General features: G+C 38.9%; 1 protein-coding gene across 1 annotated transcript in view; it reads left to right on the top strand.

Moving 5' to 3' along the window:
- The window catches only part of bbs9 (Bardet-Biedl syndrome 9), a 148,888-nt gene extending 136,236 nt beyond the window's left edge, over positions 1 to 12,652 (top strand). The window contains exon 22 of the mRNA XM_072393775.1: positions 10,086 to 12,652. Coding sequence (XP_072249876.1) covers positions 10,086 to 10,441 — 356 coding nt within the window. The 3' untranslated portion in view covers positions 10,442 to 12,652. The remainder of the gene's footprint in view (positions 1 to 10,085) is intronic.
- The last annotated feature ends 4,410 nt before the right edge of the window (positions 12,653 to 17,062 follow it).

Below are 17,062 nucleotides of genomic sequence, written 5' to 3'. Positions count from 1 at the left end.
CTCAACAAACACAGCAAAGAGCCCGAGGTGTTGACCCAGCGTCCGATCAGGGGAGTTTGGAAGCTTTTGCAAGGGCCTTTAGATCTATTAAAACTAAAAAGCTGTTGTATTCTGGGTAATTTTTTTTTTACATTTTATTTCCGTTTTTTTTTCCGCAGCAAGCAAGCTCATGTTTCATTTCCTGCTGTGTAAACATTTTTGTGTGTCTTCGACCAGACTGAAAAGTCAGCTTTATTCACACACACCCACACAGGGTTTTAACAAATGCATACAGGGCATATTTGGTGCTTGTTTAGTACAGACGGATTTCTGTAAAGTGAAGTCATGCTTGTCAAAGTGCTCTGTAAGGGCACAGTATATACAGCCCATGTACAGTGCTATGTGCAGGTTTTAGGCACTACAGATGTTTAGATTCTTAACCACAATACACTTGAATGGGGATCTGATAACAAGGTGCTAAATAGGGCCCCGACAGAGACCTGGTCACTGCATCATGCTGTCAGTTAAAAGTTAATTACTGAGAAAAAGTTACGGAAGGAAACTGAGCCTTAATTCACAGAACTGTGGATGTTCTTTAAGATTCTTGGAGTAGCCTATCAGCCAGATAACTTGAAATCCAATTGCTTGTATAGAATTGGTGTCAATATAAAGGCAAAGGTGGTCAGACCAAATATTTGGTTCTTTTTTTCTTATTTTCCACTGTAAAACATTTGCAAACGATCCATGAAAATGTTTGTGGTATTAGTTTTGAAAGTGCCTTGACTTGACTTTTAGTCTTGAACTTTGTACTGTGTGTGTGTGTGTGTGTTTGTGTGTGTGCCTGCTTATGTTGCCATGGTAGAGGAGTGTTAAAACACTTTCCAGGGATGGACTGTTGTGTCTCGGAGCAGAACAACAGGCAGACCACAACAGAAGCCAACTAAACATACGCTCAAACTAGATTTAGCATCCTACATTTAAGGCACAGTACTTGTCTGTGTGTTCACATGTGCAAATTATCATCATGCATGTGTGTATTGGATGTCACGTGTTTTCATTTAAGGTATGTATATACTGTGTATATTGAATGAAATCTGCAGTTGACGTGTGTGTGTATATATGTGTGTGTGTGTGTAACTCCCCCAGTGTTGTAAATGTCCTCTCTGATGTGGCTGGCTGTATTTAGACAGAGAGCAGAGAGTGCCGAGGAAGTTGATGGAGGCGTGCGTGTGTGTGCATGTCGGTGTGTATCAGTGTGTGTTTATGAGAGACGGAGCCAGAGAGATTTTATGTCACCACCAGACCTGGAAAACCTCATGTCCTTTTCTATCAGGCCAAAATGTTGGTTCTTTGGACAGGCCACTGTATATTTTTCTGTACATTATATATGTGTGTGTGTGTGTGTGTGGGTATGTCTGTGTGTGTCTGCATGTTGGTTAGTAGCAGGGCGTAGCTGAGCAGAGAAAAAATATCTTGGCCAACCACGGGAATGAACCCACCCACTATACCACACCCAGAGAGAAGGAGCAAGCAGTGGTCTCCATCAACCGCTCTCTTTTTGAATCTTTGTCTTTCATTGCTTTTCTAAATTTTATTGTCACATTTAAAAAAATGAATTGCCATTTTTTCTTAATTAATTTTGCTGTTGCATGAACTTTGATTCTTCCTTGTTTAATCTGCTTTTGCCACCTTTTCCCTTCTCTTCTCTTCCCTCCTTCCTTTTTGAACTCAGGGACCGGATGTCTATCGGAGTTCTGATGCTGAACGTCCTTTATCAAATTTTGAATCTCCTCTACAGCTCAGGCTTCTCTTTATTAGCTGAAAGACACTACACAGAATATATTACAAATGTCAGTGTCAAAGGTTGCTATTGCACAATATGTTATCAGAATAGTCTTTGGGAATGCAGGTTCATTGTTGTTTCAGATGCCCAACTTCAAGGCAGAATGCAAAGTCTAAGTTGATCATACATACTGCAGAATCATATTTAACCCTTTGAGACCTTTGCTATCATTTTAAAACTTCCACTGAAAAGTCATCTTCAATTCATTCATTAACAGTGTAAGGCCATGTTGAACGGACTCATAATGAGAGACCCTTGGATTAATTCTGCCATACAGTAAGTGTCCTTATCCTTGTCCCCAAACCTCAATGAAACTTTAAATATTCCCGGAGATCTTTATTTCTACCCTATCATAACTGTGAATAATGAGTGGATAACAACCTGATGACGATAAGTCAGTCATAAAAATCTCAGCCACTAGATCCATTTCAAAGTATCAAAGTAGCACTATGCCACCTCTTCAGTGAAGAGAGTTCTGTGTTCTTATTACAAACAGGTTGCAGGAAGGTACGCTCTGCTTGATTTCTGTACCTTCAAATCCTGCAGTGTCTTTCTCTTAATATCAGCTTTGGTTAGTTAACACAGGTGTTGGGAGCTCCAGTGAACATCTGTGAGCATGAGTTTTCTCTCGTCAGTTTCCAGACAAGATGTGTGTTATTTCAGTGTGTTGGAACCAGCACATTGTTCTCATCTACTTCTCTTATTTACTGTCTTTAGCTGTAGATTGAAACCATTAATTACGCTGCTTCTCACATCAGAATTTTCTTCTTAGCAAAAAATGAATAATTCATTTGAAAAATCGCAATTATTTCAGCAAGTTATGTAATATCCAAAAAGTCAAACAGATTCAGGTTTTATATATAGGGTCAGTAGTAAATTCATATGAAAATTTTAAAAGAGGCTTTCCAAACCACTTCACTTCTTCTCTCCTCTCTCTGTGCATGGGAAACATTTTTACTGTCTGCAAAGACACTCCCCATCATCACTTTGGACGTAAGACTGCAATAATAACAGTGTGTGTCAGTGTGTGTACGTGCTCCAGTGCCCATTTGCACATAAATATCTGTTTTTTTCTTCCAAAGACAGTTTATATATGAAGTGTTCCATGGGAGGTGTAGCACAGGGCACAGTCTTAGCTGAGCTGGCATGGTCTCCATATACACACACACATACATACAGCAATGGACAGGCCTGTTGTGCTTCAGCAGCACATTCCACAACAAGAATAGTATTAAAAACTGCCCATCCAGCCACTCAGACAGACTTTCCTTGTTTTTTTCCATTATTAGATAGTATTCAGAAAAAGAAGAAGAAAGGGGTTTGGGATGCTTTGATTTTTGTGACTTATTTATAAGAACCTGTTTTTATTACTTTTTTCTGTCTCCTGCATTTCCAAGAATGCCGTCTTGCAACCATTAAAGACTCTCAGACTTTCAGACGTGACGGTAATGTCAGTATAAAAAGAGAGGACGATGTTATCATGTCATAAAGACACCCTACAATAAAAGAGGAAATGTAGAAATGAAGAATTGTGGTAAATTATACAATTAAGTAGTTATTCTGCCAAGTTCTGTGTGGTGGCTTTTGTCATCGGATGGAAGTGATCATCTTGTTCCTTCTTGACAAATGACTTCATGAGAGATTGTGTGTTCAAAGTGTCCTTGTGTTCATCAGTAAATTAGTACGTTTAGGAGCTACTTTGAATGTTTTAACAAAAGGAACTTTGAAGATTTTTTATGATTTGATATGTTTGTGTGTTCCTCTTCCTTTCACACGCTGTTGTCGTTCCCACGCTGTTGACCACACAACTTTGTTTTTTGAACTTCACATAATGCCGTTGTGTTGTGTTCAATGGCCTCGACTGGACTGCACAAACACAGGCACATTCGATCTAAGTTGGCATACACACTCACAAATGCACAGTCTTAGACACACACTTTACCACAGATCCAATCAGTCAGTTCTCTGCAGTTTTTCTCATTCTTTCATACGCACATGGTGCAGTGGATTCTGTAAATCAGCAGGTTTCAGCTGCGGAGTCCTTATGGTGACGAGGTCGGGATGCGGGCGATCTGTGCGGCCTCCTGTATTTTGACTACGGCTGTCTGCAGATGAATGCATTGCGATGATCCACCGCTAACACATGAATCCAGGCAGAACATGTGGGCTTTGAACACAGTGCCGATAGCGTCGTTCTCCTTATCTTATCGTCACTCTGACTTTTGTTGCTGCGGTTTTTGTTTTTGTTTCAAGAGGAACAAACAAGTGTTGCCCTCTAAACTCCGGTGGAAGATGAAGAGTCTAAATAAGTTGAAAACAGTCTTTTTATGAGTTAGGACAAGTTTGTTTAAGGGTGATTTATTGAAATGATGCATTATATCGCATACACCAGATATACACACAGAAAATACCTACATTTATACAGTAACAGCCACCCTACCTACTGAATTTTCAAATTAACAGGAACCTTTAAAGCATCTGTGTATACTCAAGCCCAAATCTACTCCAATAAATGTCTCTGCTGGTCATTTGCAACCACAATGCATATGCAGCTGCCCTTTTCAAGCAGCAAATAACGTGTATCAAAGCATCTGCTCTTACTTTCCATATATTTTAACAGTAAATGTGATGTATTTATATCTAGGAATGTTCTCTATAGTACTTTTAAAACCTCTAATGCAGCTCTGAAGTTTCTAGACATGCAAATTTCCACAAAATATGATCTGGACCAGGTGCCAAGTTTATCCTGCCTGCTCTTTAGTAGTAAGAAAATGACAGAGTGAAACCACATCTTGATACAGGAGATAGTCCTCTGGAGAATTTATAATAGCAAGTGTGTGTGCTTCATACTTTTTACTGATCACTGTTACTTTCCACTTGCACTTGCACATGGATATAGCAAATGCTTCTAAATACATGCAGTGTAGCTACAAGTACAAAAACAATTATCATAAACGACAGCCTTCAATGTGCTCCACCCAGGCTCAACTTCAGGGTATTTCCAGTAGTGACAACGCAAATTTTGCAGAGAATCTTTTGTGGAGAAAACTGCAGCGAAGGCCCAGCACTGATTCTGAGACTGAGACATTATGCTGTTTTCATGTGTGAAATAGCTTGTGGGATATGTTGATCGTAAACCATCTAACATTATTGATTCTGTACTTGAAGTTTGCCAGGGCATAAAAGCTCTTTAGTATTCATAATTTATGGACACTAAATTGTATCAAACTCAAACTATGGATACAAATGTCATGTCTGTGATAAATAAACTGAGAGTCTAAAATCTGAGATAAAATCAGCGCAGAAACTTTGTTTCCAGAAAGTTCTGCTGCTTTTTGCTCTTTTCCAGCCTTGCGTCCACACTCAAAGCTGCCCAGTACCACCATGTGACCTCCCAGCAGCAGCTGGGTGTTCACTGAGTGTTACTCATTCACTTTTCCCATCCGCAGTTTACCATGGGATTTGAATTGGCAACCAATAACCCTAATCTGAGTAATATATATAAACAGAAACCAATTCCATGACAAAAAAGTAATCATATAGCAGAGGTGTTACCACAATGGACTAATAAACCATCTTTGTTCAAATTAAAACGTTCTCTGGAAAAACTAAGGTTGAGGGAGACACACAACCAAATACCTCAGTTATACAGGACCTACCAAAAACCACACGAGGGCAAATCATGTCATTAGGGAAGGCAGCCTCTGTATGAGTAGAGTGATTGCCCAGTTTCATTTAGTTTTTTGTCTTTTTCATGCTGACAAGCATGTTCTTTAAAATGAAACACCTCCTTGGTCATTTTGGAGAGCAATATTATAATGGATGTATTCCCTTAAGAAACATTCAGTTTTACCACTGATGTGCACTTAAAGAAGTACATCACATACAATTTTCTGTCGAGCAGATCTCGTCCAGACGTGGCTGTGTCAGATTCACATGGGATTTAAATGGCAGTTCACTGTATTAATCCAGACAAACTACCAGGCCTTTCCAGGTAGCTCCTTTCCCACGTGAAAAGGGCTTAACGTCACCTTGATCCCATCAAGTCAGAACAATGTGGAGTGCAGGCCTCTGCCCTGTTTAGTCTACACACTTCAACTTTGTTAGTTTGTTGAAGTAGTAGACTGACAAGATGTGACCTGACCCCTTTAGATTTCCATACAGGAGGGAAGCTGCCATCTTGTCTTACAACGTCAATGTTTATCGACTCTTTGCTACTGCTCCCTTGAGAACCCGGTTCACTCACACACTTTTATTTTCTAAGCAAAAACTTAGGAGGGACACTGGTCTCCCTGGGCAATGGAAAATGGTCCTGACATACAAGCACACGGAAAGTTTTTACAGATCTGCTCATTTAACTTTTATAATGTTATGTTGGAGTGTTATGCTCCACCGAGTCAAGGTCTAACATGAGAGTATCCTCTATCATTCCTGTCAGACTTCATATTCACTATAACTTCCTTTTCATCAACATTTTAGTAAGAGCTACCTCTGTGTGAATATAAAAACAACCAAGAAATTCAACCTCTGGCTGCAAAAGCACTGACATCAGTGAAATGAAAGCACACATTAAATCATGAACCAGTAACAATGATGGTCCTTCAAGCTCCACATGGAAAATGTTTTGCAGGGAGAGACAGAAACAGCCGAAGGCAGGTAAAGACAGACAAAACTAACACTCCCATGATCAAAATGTGAGGAAAGGTTCAAACGTACTGCAGTAACAACAGCAGTGGAGCATTGCAGGAAACTAGAAGATATTTGTAAAGTAATCTCTTCAGGAACTGTCCATTCAGCACCACAAAATCATAACACAAGCAAATATAAAGAATGATTGATGTACTGGGAATTATTCGCTTATTGCAAATGTATTGTTATAGTATGTATTGTGAGTCTTGTTATACTCGTGTAACAACAAATTGTCGCCTAGAACTTCCAAAGATACACTTTAGATTAGGAAATTGGTCTTAAAGAAGAACTTTTCCTCTTTTTTATGAACCATTAATGTGCTATTTAATTGGTATCAATTATTAATTTATTAAACCTGTATTTAATCAGGATGTAAGACTCTTAACTTTATCTTACTTTGTTACCTGGCCAAGACGAGCATAGTTACAACAATATAAACACAACAGGATTTCATGTACACATCATATGTAACGAACAACAAGGCCATTAAAACTATGAGCATCCCAAAATAAAGAAAAGGCTTCAAACTTTTTATTTGTCATTGCAACAGTCATCATAAACAGGAGCAACAATGATCTCTTATAATTTTTCCAGCTAGATGTTTTTTCATCTGGAATGATGAAACATAGTTTGAATATATTTAGTAAGACCAGCTATTTGAAATCGAGTATTTAATAGGTATGTTCAATAAATGTGGCCTAGAAGAAACTAAACATTTAGATTTTTGTTCTATTTTGAACTGCTGTTGTTTTATAAATTAAGTTAATTCATTTTATTTAAAAAGATTTTTAAAAATCTGAATAGTTTCTCACTTATCCCAAGACAAGCAGAGACACCCTGACATATAATCAGTGCATTCAGGTGAATGGATTTTTTGTGCTTGTGAAAACACTGAAAAATCTAAACAAACACAAGTAAAGTTGTCTGTATGGCTAAATACTGACACATCAAACATATAAATTGAGGTGACGTTTAACTTAAGTTAGGATGCTTTGCCCGGTTGTAGTTCACATTACATTTATGTTGTATTCATTCAGGGAAAACAAGTCACAGAGTTGAGGACCCTTGACCTTTGACCTCAGCATTTGACCTGTTCCTTAAATGATGATTATTTACCTGTCGTCAGTGCAGAGCACCTCAGCAGTCACAGTTACCATCAGTGTTAATCCGAATGGACAGTATTGCACTGAACTCTGACACCAAACACGAGTTTGACCTGAGTTTCAGACCTGACCATTACTCGGATCAGTTTCGGTTTCAACTCATGCTTGGTGAGGTCAAATCACTCATGATGTTTGGTTTTTTTTATTTCCAGGCTTGTATTGATCAAAACATCAATAAGAAAGAGAGAAGTTTCACAACAGTTCTCTTGTTCTTCTCTGCACTGTCATACTCAGTGATGACCTTTTCACCTTTTATCTTGACAGTAATGTAATTTGATCAATTATCCACATATGACCTTTGCAGAATATAGCCATAGGACAATGGACATAGGACACGATGTGTTCAGTCATCATATATATTAGATTAGGGGACATTACGCTGCCAGGCTGACGTCTCCAAATCACTAAAAGGCGTAATTCAACCTACATAAATAGGTTTACATTTAACATGTACACAAAGAAGCTGTATTTGCTTATGAAACTTGTTCTGGTGAAGTGAAAATCAGTCCAAGAAAGTTTAATTTGTTAAGGAACTGTTTGTCTTTACCTGCTTCTAGATGATTCAGTGTGTAAATGGTTGTTCTGCATCACACAAAGATGTAGCCCACACACACACAAACTCACTCAGACTCCTGCTGCCTGTTGGCTCAGCTGCTGAGGGGGGATATACAGACTGAGGGATTGTGTGTGTGGAGTGGTTACCAGACAGTTAGCATCCAGTCTGGATTAGACTGTCGCAATGGGATTAACCCACTCACCATGCTGATGAAATGACTACTAAAACACATGTGAAAGCTCTGATTTGCACATGTTTTACGTTCTTGACAACCTTCGAGGACTCAGTCATGTATTTAGTAAACGCTTTCTTTCTGGCATTCGTTTCTTTACAGCTTCACTGCTCAGATACAGACACACCCTCACCCAACATTTCTTTCATGTCAGACTGTAAAAGTGCTGAGGCCACCGAGAAAGAGGGAGGGAGACAATTTGCAAGTCAAAGTGCAAATTTGCACTTTCAGACAAACAATTTGTGGTCAGCTATTTTCGTATTATTGCTACCTAAATATTTGCTCTCACATGTTTTGCAGATAAAGTGAACATTTGTGTACAAGCTGATGCTGTTGCATGCATGCAACTTATGCCCGTTTCTGTTTACAGTTGTATGATTATATGGTCGGGTGGGGAGACAAGTGGCTTTAGGCGGAAAACACAAGTGGTTCAATGAACTTCAACATTTAGCACCTTTTAAACAGTTGAGACATTAAATACTGTAGTGGCAGACTGTAATGTTGGTTTTACACGTTCTTTCCCAAAACAGCAACAAAAAAGTTTTCATGCTGCATGTTGAGTTTTTTTATTTTTTTATTTTTTGTTTTCAGCCCAGATCACATGTTCAGTGCTTGCTCCGATCAATGTTTATGGCACCCGTCTGCCACACACTGCACCCGAGTCTCTGTCTCTTAAGCCCGAGACGATGAGCTGTCTGATTAGAGCTTTTCTCTGGAGTAGGCGAGCACACACACACTTCAGAGAGCAGTTTGTTGTCTCCGTTGCATACATGCAAAGGCAGATACATCCCCACACATAGACACATGCAGATACTTTTGAAGACAGTTCTTGTATTGCAATCTCCACACACACACACACACAGTAAGATACCAGCCTGTTGTCTCCAGTCTCTAAACCCTCTCCGTTCTCATGGAGATAAGAAGTGCGTCTCATTGTTGGCAGACAACAGTCCCATTATCATCTTATCAGAGAGCCAATCCAATCCTGGAGGAGGTGGGACTGAAATGTGTATGTGTTCGGAAGGGGTAGGGGGTTACTTTGATTAAGTGGGGGTCCTTTGTCATGCAGCAGGTGCCGTTGTCACTCAATTTGTCTTCATATTAAAACCCTCTTAGATTTGCAGTGTCTGTGTGAGTCTGTTAAGGAACAAAAAAACGCAGATGACTGTGTAAACATCAGTTAATCCTCATTCTTAACTGGATTACAATATGACAAGCCATCTGAAGTCGTCCTATAAGACAATCTACCTCTATCCCTGAAGTTTTGGCCAGAAAACATTTTGGTGTCCCAAAATCTATCCACACTGAAAGACCTAAATAATAATAAGATAACCATATTCCTTCTTTTTTACAGTTGAATGTACAGGCATTTTACAGGCATATTAAGAGTCAAACATTAAGAATTCCGTCATGAAAAAGTTGAACTCTATTTTATCTTCTTTTAGTTTGGCTGTGCCTAAACTGAGTTCAGCTCAAATTTCCACACAGGGTTTAAACAGCAACAAATTTAAGATGGCTTACGTGATAACACGCTCATTTCCCACACTATCCAAATTAAACTTATCTCACTCTTAACCCAGGTTTTTGTACATTAATTATGTCTTTTTTCCTTTTCTGATTCAGATAAAGACTCCAAAGAGAAGAAAGAGGTGTCAAGGGAGCCCTCAGAGACAACTGTAAAAGAAGAAGGAGGAGAGGAACCTGTCAAAGAGGCAAAAAAGGAGAAGAAGGAGTCATCCAAAGAGAAGAAGGAGTCGAAGAAGGAATCGAGCAAAGAGGCCAAGGAGCCCAAGGAGGAGGCCAAGAAGGAATCAAAGAAAGAATCTTCTTCTTCCAAGGAGAAGAAGGAGTCGTCAAAGGAGAAAAAAGACAAGGACAAAGAGAAGGAGGGAAAGGAGTCGGGGGACAAAAAAGTCTCCAGGAAGTCATCTGTAAAAGTGAAAGAGAAGAAGAAGGAGCCAGAGGCTGCTGAGGGCTAACTGAAGTAGTGCAATAAGTTCTCTTTATATGCATACAGATGAATACATAAACAAAACACAAGATACATGTCTAAATAGCACACAAGCACATTCAGGGCCTCACACATATAAATGTATGTATATATTTATACAGCGTGCATGGAAACATATACACGGTCATGTCATTTGACACCATATAGATACACAGTCACATATACAGTCTGAATATATATTTATATGTAAATATCCTCAGTCAGGGTCACATAACTAAGCTGCAAAACAATTTCCTCCCAGACACATATTTACATTGCCTGGTAATAGCTGATCCCCGCACACACGTACACGCTCTGCTTCTGCTGAACCACACCACATGCAGTAGTTTCAGTGTGTGTGTTGGGCAACTGTGGTGAGGTCTGAGCCCACGGAGAATGAGGATGAAGGTGAAATCCTCCTCCTCCTCAGACATTTCGCTGACTCTCTCCCTCTTCCTTGCTGTCTTTGTCTTGCCTCAGCAGCAGTTGAACCCACAGCCCTGCACCTCCCTAATCCCAGTCAGGACCCAAATCACCCCCCCGCCCACGCACACTTCTGGATGTGACGTCAGACCCGCCCTCTCGCCCCCTCGCGTGGCTCCAGGCCTCGCCGGAGCCTCCCCGCCTGTCCACCGAGAATAAATAGCCTGGTGCATCCAGCCACTCCGCTGCTTCCGGGTAAATCAAGGCCACATCCTACAGCCGCCACCACTGCTACTGCCACCCCCTCTGACCTCCACAGTGATTTTTAAAAAATTTTTTCCCTGGGACACTCAAGGACATGTGGCGGCTGATGGACGCATACTTGCTGTGGCGTTAAACTGAGACTGTGTTTGTATGATGGAAGCAAGTAGGCCATTTTTGGATAAGCAGGATGGCAATCAAGAGCCGAAGGGGGCTAGTTTCACATCTCAGGTTTTTCTTCTCATCTTAGAATTTATTACAAAGGGAAGTCCCTTTTAAGAAGATGAGCATTAGTGGTGCTAGCTAAGGAGGGGATTCTTTCAACAGCAAATAAATTTGTGTATACTGTTGTCTATATACTTTTAGAATAATCTGCTCAGATTAGCCCAACAGAATAATTTTGGTGGTAGCTGTTCTAATGTCTGTTGAATAGATGTTGGTGATAAATCATTGATTTCAGAAAGTTGGAGAAATGGCAGCTGATATTCAAAAGGTTTTGGGGGTTTCAGAACCTGCCTGACCAACACTTCTGTCGGCATCCTATCGAGAAAGAAGTTCCACTGTATTCCAAAAACAGTGTTTTCTGCTGACTGTCTGGTCAATCAGTGGAGTTTGTGGTAAAACAAGCTGCATTCGAGTTTTTCAAATGCAGTTTTTTGAGCAGAGGTAGAAATCTATGGGACACGTATCTTAAAATCTGTGCTTGTCAAAAGAAAAGTCCCACATTCACAGCCAGAGGTGATGGCCATTTGTTAAAACCAAACACACTCACACTTTGGTTGAAAGTTTTACAAACTTTTTTCTTTTAAATGAAAGTTAGGCTTTGAACACACACACTCTCTCGCTCACACACACACATATGTAAGTTCAATAATTTTGAGTTGTATTTCTGCCAGATGTGAAGTGTATAGACTTCAGCCATAGATGCTGTGCCAGCAGCTCTGCACTACTTTGCAAGTCCACTTGAAGCTACACGTTGTGTCCAGTCTCAGCTCTTCTGTCCACTGGGAAACTTATTTTTAGCTTGTGTTGTGGAACAGATGTCTGTTCGCAATGTAGGTCATGGCCTCTGTTGTTGTCGTTATCTGTACAAAAACCTCATGTACTGTAGTTTGGATTTGTTTTCCCCTTATTTTTTAATGTAGATATTTTTAAGTTTGATGAGTGATAAAGAGAGAAACAGTTGAAGCAGCAGCTGCTCATCATTGCCAAGAAAGATGTTAGAATTCTCTGTGATGTTACAAAGGGTCCTGTTGGACAAAATGTTATGCAGGTCACTGATTCGATTTATGTTGAATGTCTAGAGTGAATTTTGTAATTGTTGTAGTAGTGATTCAGACTGACCAGGCTCCTGTTCTGAGTCTGCTTTTTTAGCCACATTTCATTCCAAAAGGTGTTCTTGCACCTCAGAATGAACAACTTTGTTATTAGTGTGCAGTCAGTAGAAGATCCCCAAACCTGACGATGAAATAAAACTTATTTATGAAATGTTTAGTAATAAAAGTTACCTGTAAGTAATAAACACTCTGTTCGTGTTGTGTTGTCATTTGATTCGTTGTGTAAATGCTGATTCAGCATTTACTTAATCCTTTTTTGTTGTTATTGTCTTTTTGACACCAAACTACTTCCACATACCTTCAGCTATCTAAACAATTTAAATGCGAACATGTTCAGCATATTCAGGAGATGGGTGTTTAACTATTATTTTTTTAAATCTCACCATTGATGGATATTTGAATCCGCTTCAAACTTACTCAACGTCCACTTAAGTTAGAGACGCCATTCAAACTTTAATATGTTCACAAGACACTGGGCTATATATGATTTTTTCATATATATATATATATATTTAATGGTTTAGACAAAATTTTCGCACTCAAAATTTGGCATCTTGATTTTGCAGAATCAGGCGTCACCTTTTGGTGGGAGGAAGCCGGACTCAAATCAATGAGCTGACACAATTAAGCACTCGGCATCCACAGTACTTTTTCACAGAATAACCATTCTTTTAAAAAAATAAAAATTACATTGCTTTCATTTTATGTTCGTCTTTGCTCTGCCTGCAAAGAGGCAAGTCAGAGTAAGGTTAGATTCACTTTCGGTCATTCTGAACAAATATCTGGCTCATTTTTACCAGAAGATGTTGTCTACCTGGTAAAGTTCCATCTAAGTTAAAGTCGTTTGACTTAACTGTTAACAGCATATGAACTTTTCCCTCAGATGTCTGCACTGACGACGAACATGTGAGTAAATTTCTTTTCTGTAAAATGTTATTCAAGTTGAAACACATTTTTGCCTGCTTCGCAATGCCAGTTAGTGCTTTGGCATGAAACATTAAGTTTTAAACCAGTATTAATGTGGAATTTTATTGGATTCTTTAAGAATGTTGAGCAAATTGAAACCCTTAAACGTGGCATATCACCGTTGGCGTAGTTCATACTGCAGGATTTTTAGGCGTGTCGCATTGTTCACACCACACAGTATGCTTGTCTTGTGATCGGGATTTATGAGGTTCTCGTGGATTCACATTACACGACTGATCTGCAGAAGGGGTCACACATTACAAGATTTTTCACCAGACTTAACCCCCAACTTGTCTGACTGGTCTTTATCAAGCAGATTCAGCTGACATGCATCAAGTTTCTTTATGAGCATTAATGTTAGAATATGGTACAAGCAGCTCTTGGTGATGCTATCTTTTTCGCTCCTCCATCATTCATGAAAAGACTAGACTGGACTTATTGAATTTAGCTGCAGATCCAGTTTACTGTCTCAAACAGTGTGAGGACATTGGCATTTGTGGAGGACTGTTCTCCCTGGGTGCTTCTCTAGCTTTGGTCAATGTAACCATCTTCTCTGATTCACATCTGTTCCTTTTATCCGAACGTTAATATTTAGTGCAGCCTAAATCTTACTTTTCACCCTAAGTGAAACATATTTTGTGAGTTTTCCTCGTGGAATTCCACCAGAAAGAACCTTTTCACAGAGGCAAACGTTCAAATTTCCGGCTCTCCATCACTTCTCAAAAGCAGTGTTATTCTTACATTTCTGCATTTCTCTCGAGAATTACTGACAAAGAGTCAAAACAACCCAACACCTGTCAAGTTGATGCCCAGCGTTCTGTCTGACGACTTTTGAAGTCACTGTTTTGTTTTTTTTTCCGTTCTTTTAGGTTGTGCAGTAGAGATCAGCTGCAGATTGGGTAGTGGTGCTAAGGCAGAGCTGTCAGTGTTTAATTTGGCAGCAGCCCTCAGTGCGTGTCCATGTAGGAGCACGGTGGACTAGTTACACTCTCTTCATTTTTGTTTACCTTACTCATTTAGGTAAATACTTTCAGGCTCTCAAGCCATATCTTGCTTTTTTCATTTTATTCTCTCATGAATTTCTTCTGTTCATATCACTCAATATTTTCAGCGAGTTACTTTTGCCTCTCAGTCTCTTTTACACCTCCTACTCTTATGTTCCTTCTCTCACTCCTTACTCCATCTTTTTATTTTTTTTTTACTTGAATTGGATCGCCATTTCCCTTCATTTACTCTTTCTTAACCACTTGCTTATGGTCTCTTATCTTCTTTCATCATCTCTTTTGACTTTCTCCATTTACTTCCTGTCTCGGCCTGGTTTAGCCACTCTATCCCTCCATCCATCAACCCCAACAAAATTGTCAGCCCTTTTTTTCAAGAGTTTATTTCCTGTATCAGTAGTCTTTGGATCCTTCACCACCCATGAGAAAATTCTTTTAAAGGGTTGATATTTTTCCAAGAAATTAGTAACTTTACCCACTTTATCCAGATGAGGTTCAAGTAGAAAAGTTGAAATGTTTCAAAATATTTCCTCACGTTTGGCTGAATCACACTTAAGGAAATGTTGGGGAAAACTGTATTTTTCCTCACATGCATGGGTCTGTCTCCACCAGTTTCTACATTTTTACAAAATGTGTTATTGATAGCTCTGCTCAATATAACACAAAATTAATGTTTGATCGTTTAGATTTTGTTCTCGATTCTGTGCTAAGATAAAGCTGAACAGGCAGTCTGGGTTTTCATTTAACCCCTATCATCTTTGTCCTTTGATATTTCTTTCATAGATGTTGATACCATCATTTACAATACTGGCACAAATAGATTAATAAATTAATAAAATAGAAGCATAACATTATTAACTTCTACCGTGAGCACCATGTGAAACAAGTAAAGTAATTATCTTGAGCTATAGTTTTCTTAACGATGTGGGCAGCGTGATCCTCAGATCTGAAGTAACGTTCAGTGTATTGTCACTGCAAGATTGCAAAGACCAGTACGACTTCACAACGAGCCAAACGTCACTCTTCTCATTGAAATAAGTTACCTTCCAACACTCCAGCCGGCCACAAATGCTGTCTGTCAGACAGTTTTATGATGATTTAGACAATTATTCAGACCTGTTCAAGTACATGTCAAACAACTAGTTTGAGAGAGTTTAAATGTGTCAAAGGTGAGTTTGAGTTGAAAATCCAGCTTTTATCTTTGGGAAAGACAGCAAGTGTGTGCAGCAGAGTAAATGACAGCCATCAAGTATTTGTTACATTTATTTTATAGATTCTGTGCAAGAAATCCGAAATTACAGGTGTATTCAGTAAGTTAGACGGAAATTCTAGAAACAATCAAGTTTTTTTTTTTTTAAAAGTTTTGGTGCATTTTTTTTAGTCGTGTTTGACCGCCAATATGACAATCGGTGGAGACATTGGCTTCAGTGATGGATTACCCTTTTTGAGTCTTAATGTCAGTAAGATTACCTGATTTAAAATGTCTAACAAACACCGGACCCGGAACATTAAATCGATCTGTTGAAGAACTTTCTTCCTGGTGATGCGCCGCTACAACAGTTTGTTGGGTGGCAATTCCTGAAGCAGCAACTGAAACAAAAGTCAGCTACATCCATAGGACACGCATGGTATCTTTCTTTGCCATTATTCAATATTGTCCTTCCTCTCATAAAACAAATTGTTCCCCATTATATCTCTCTCTTTCTTATTGCTTACTTTTCTTTCTTATTGCTTACTTTTCTTCTCATTTGTCTTCGGTTTGTGTCTTTCCAACATTTGTTTTTTCCTCATCAGTGACTTCCTCCATCTTTCACACTTCTGTCCCGTAAACCATCTCTGATGTAAGGAACCACAGCACAAAACAACACACACCGAGCTGTTGAGAACATCAAACACTACTTTAGTAATCAAAAAATTTGGGTAGAATACACTAAAAGTAGAGTTTGACTTCAGAGGAGCCGACGTCTTTCTGTGAGTTTTATTTTGCAGCTTATTCCAGTCTCTCTAGGTTCAAAGCGTAAACATTCTGGATCACATAATTGCTAAATCATTTTATTCTTGCTACAGAGTTGAAGAATCAGCAACACTTAAAATCAAGAAAGGAAACTTAAGTGGCTCGGATTTTGTTTTTATTTGAACAGTACTGATCCCCTATTTTGATCTCTGTAGAAAATTACCAAAATGATATTTTTGCTACTTTAGCTTTTCAATGATGTTACAACATTTTCTGTTTTATGTTGAAAGACTTGAGACATTTATAATTATACTTGATGTTGTGTTTCTCAAAGAATTTCACTGTTTCATTTGAATTAATCCATTTATAATAATAGATAGATCATATTTTCATGGTGTGGTTTGACATCAGCTAAAGAAAATGTATCTCATGGAAAGACTTATAGATCTGATTATGAATTTACATATTAAAGTTTCAAATGACTTCAACAGGACAGAGAACAAGGCAAAACAGCTGCAAATCCAGGCAGCAACCGTTTTTAGCCATTTGGAGAACTTTCTGCTTTAGCTACTAACCAAAGCTAACCCAAGTGTTGAGATACTGTAGATACTTCAGACATTGTACACAAATCATAAAAGCTAACTGCAGCATGCATCTTGAAAGAGCCT

Source organism: Leuresthes tenuis, unplaced genomic scaffold, assembly GCF_036924035.1.
Source record: "Leuresthes tenuis unplaced genomic scaffold, fLeuTen1.0.hap1 SCAF_10, whole genome shotgun sequence".
In the NCBI taxonomy this organism is placed as follows: domain Eukaryota; kingdom Metazoa; phylum Chordata; class Actinopteri; order Atheriniformes; family Atherinopsidae; genus Leuresthes; species Leuresthes tenuis.
The sequence above is the reverse complement of the archived record's forward strand: the minus strand, read 5'-3'. Positions and strand labels throughout refer to the sequence as shown.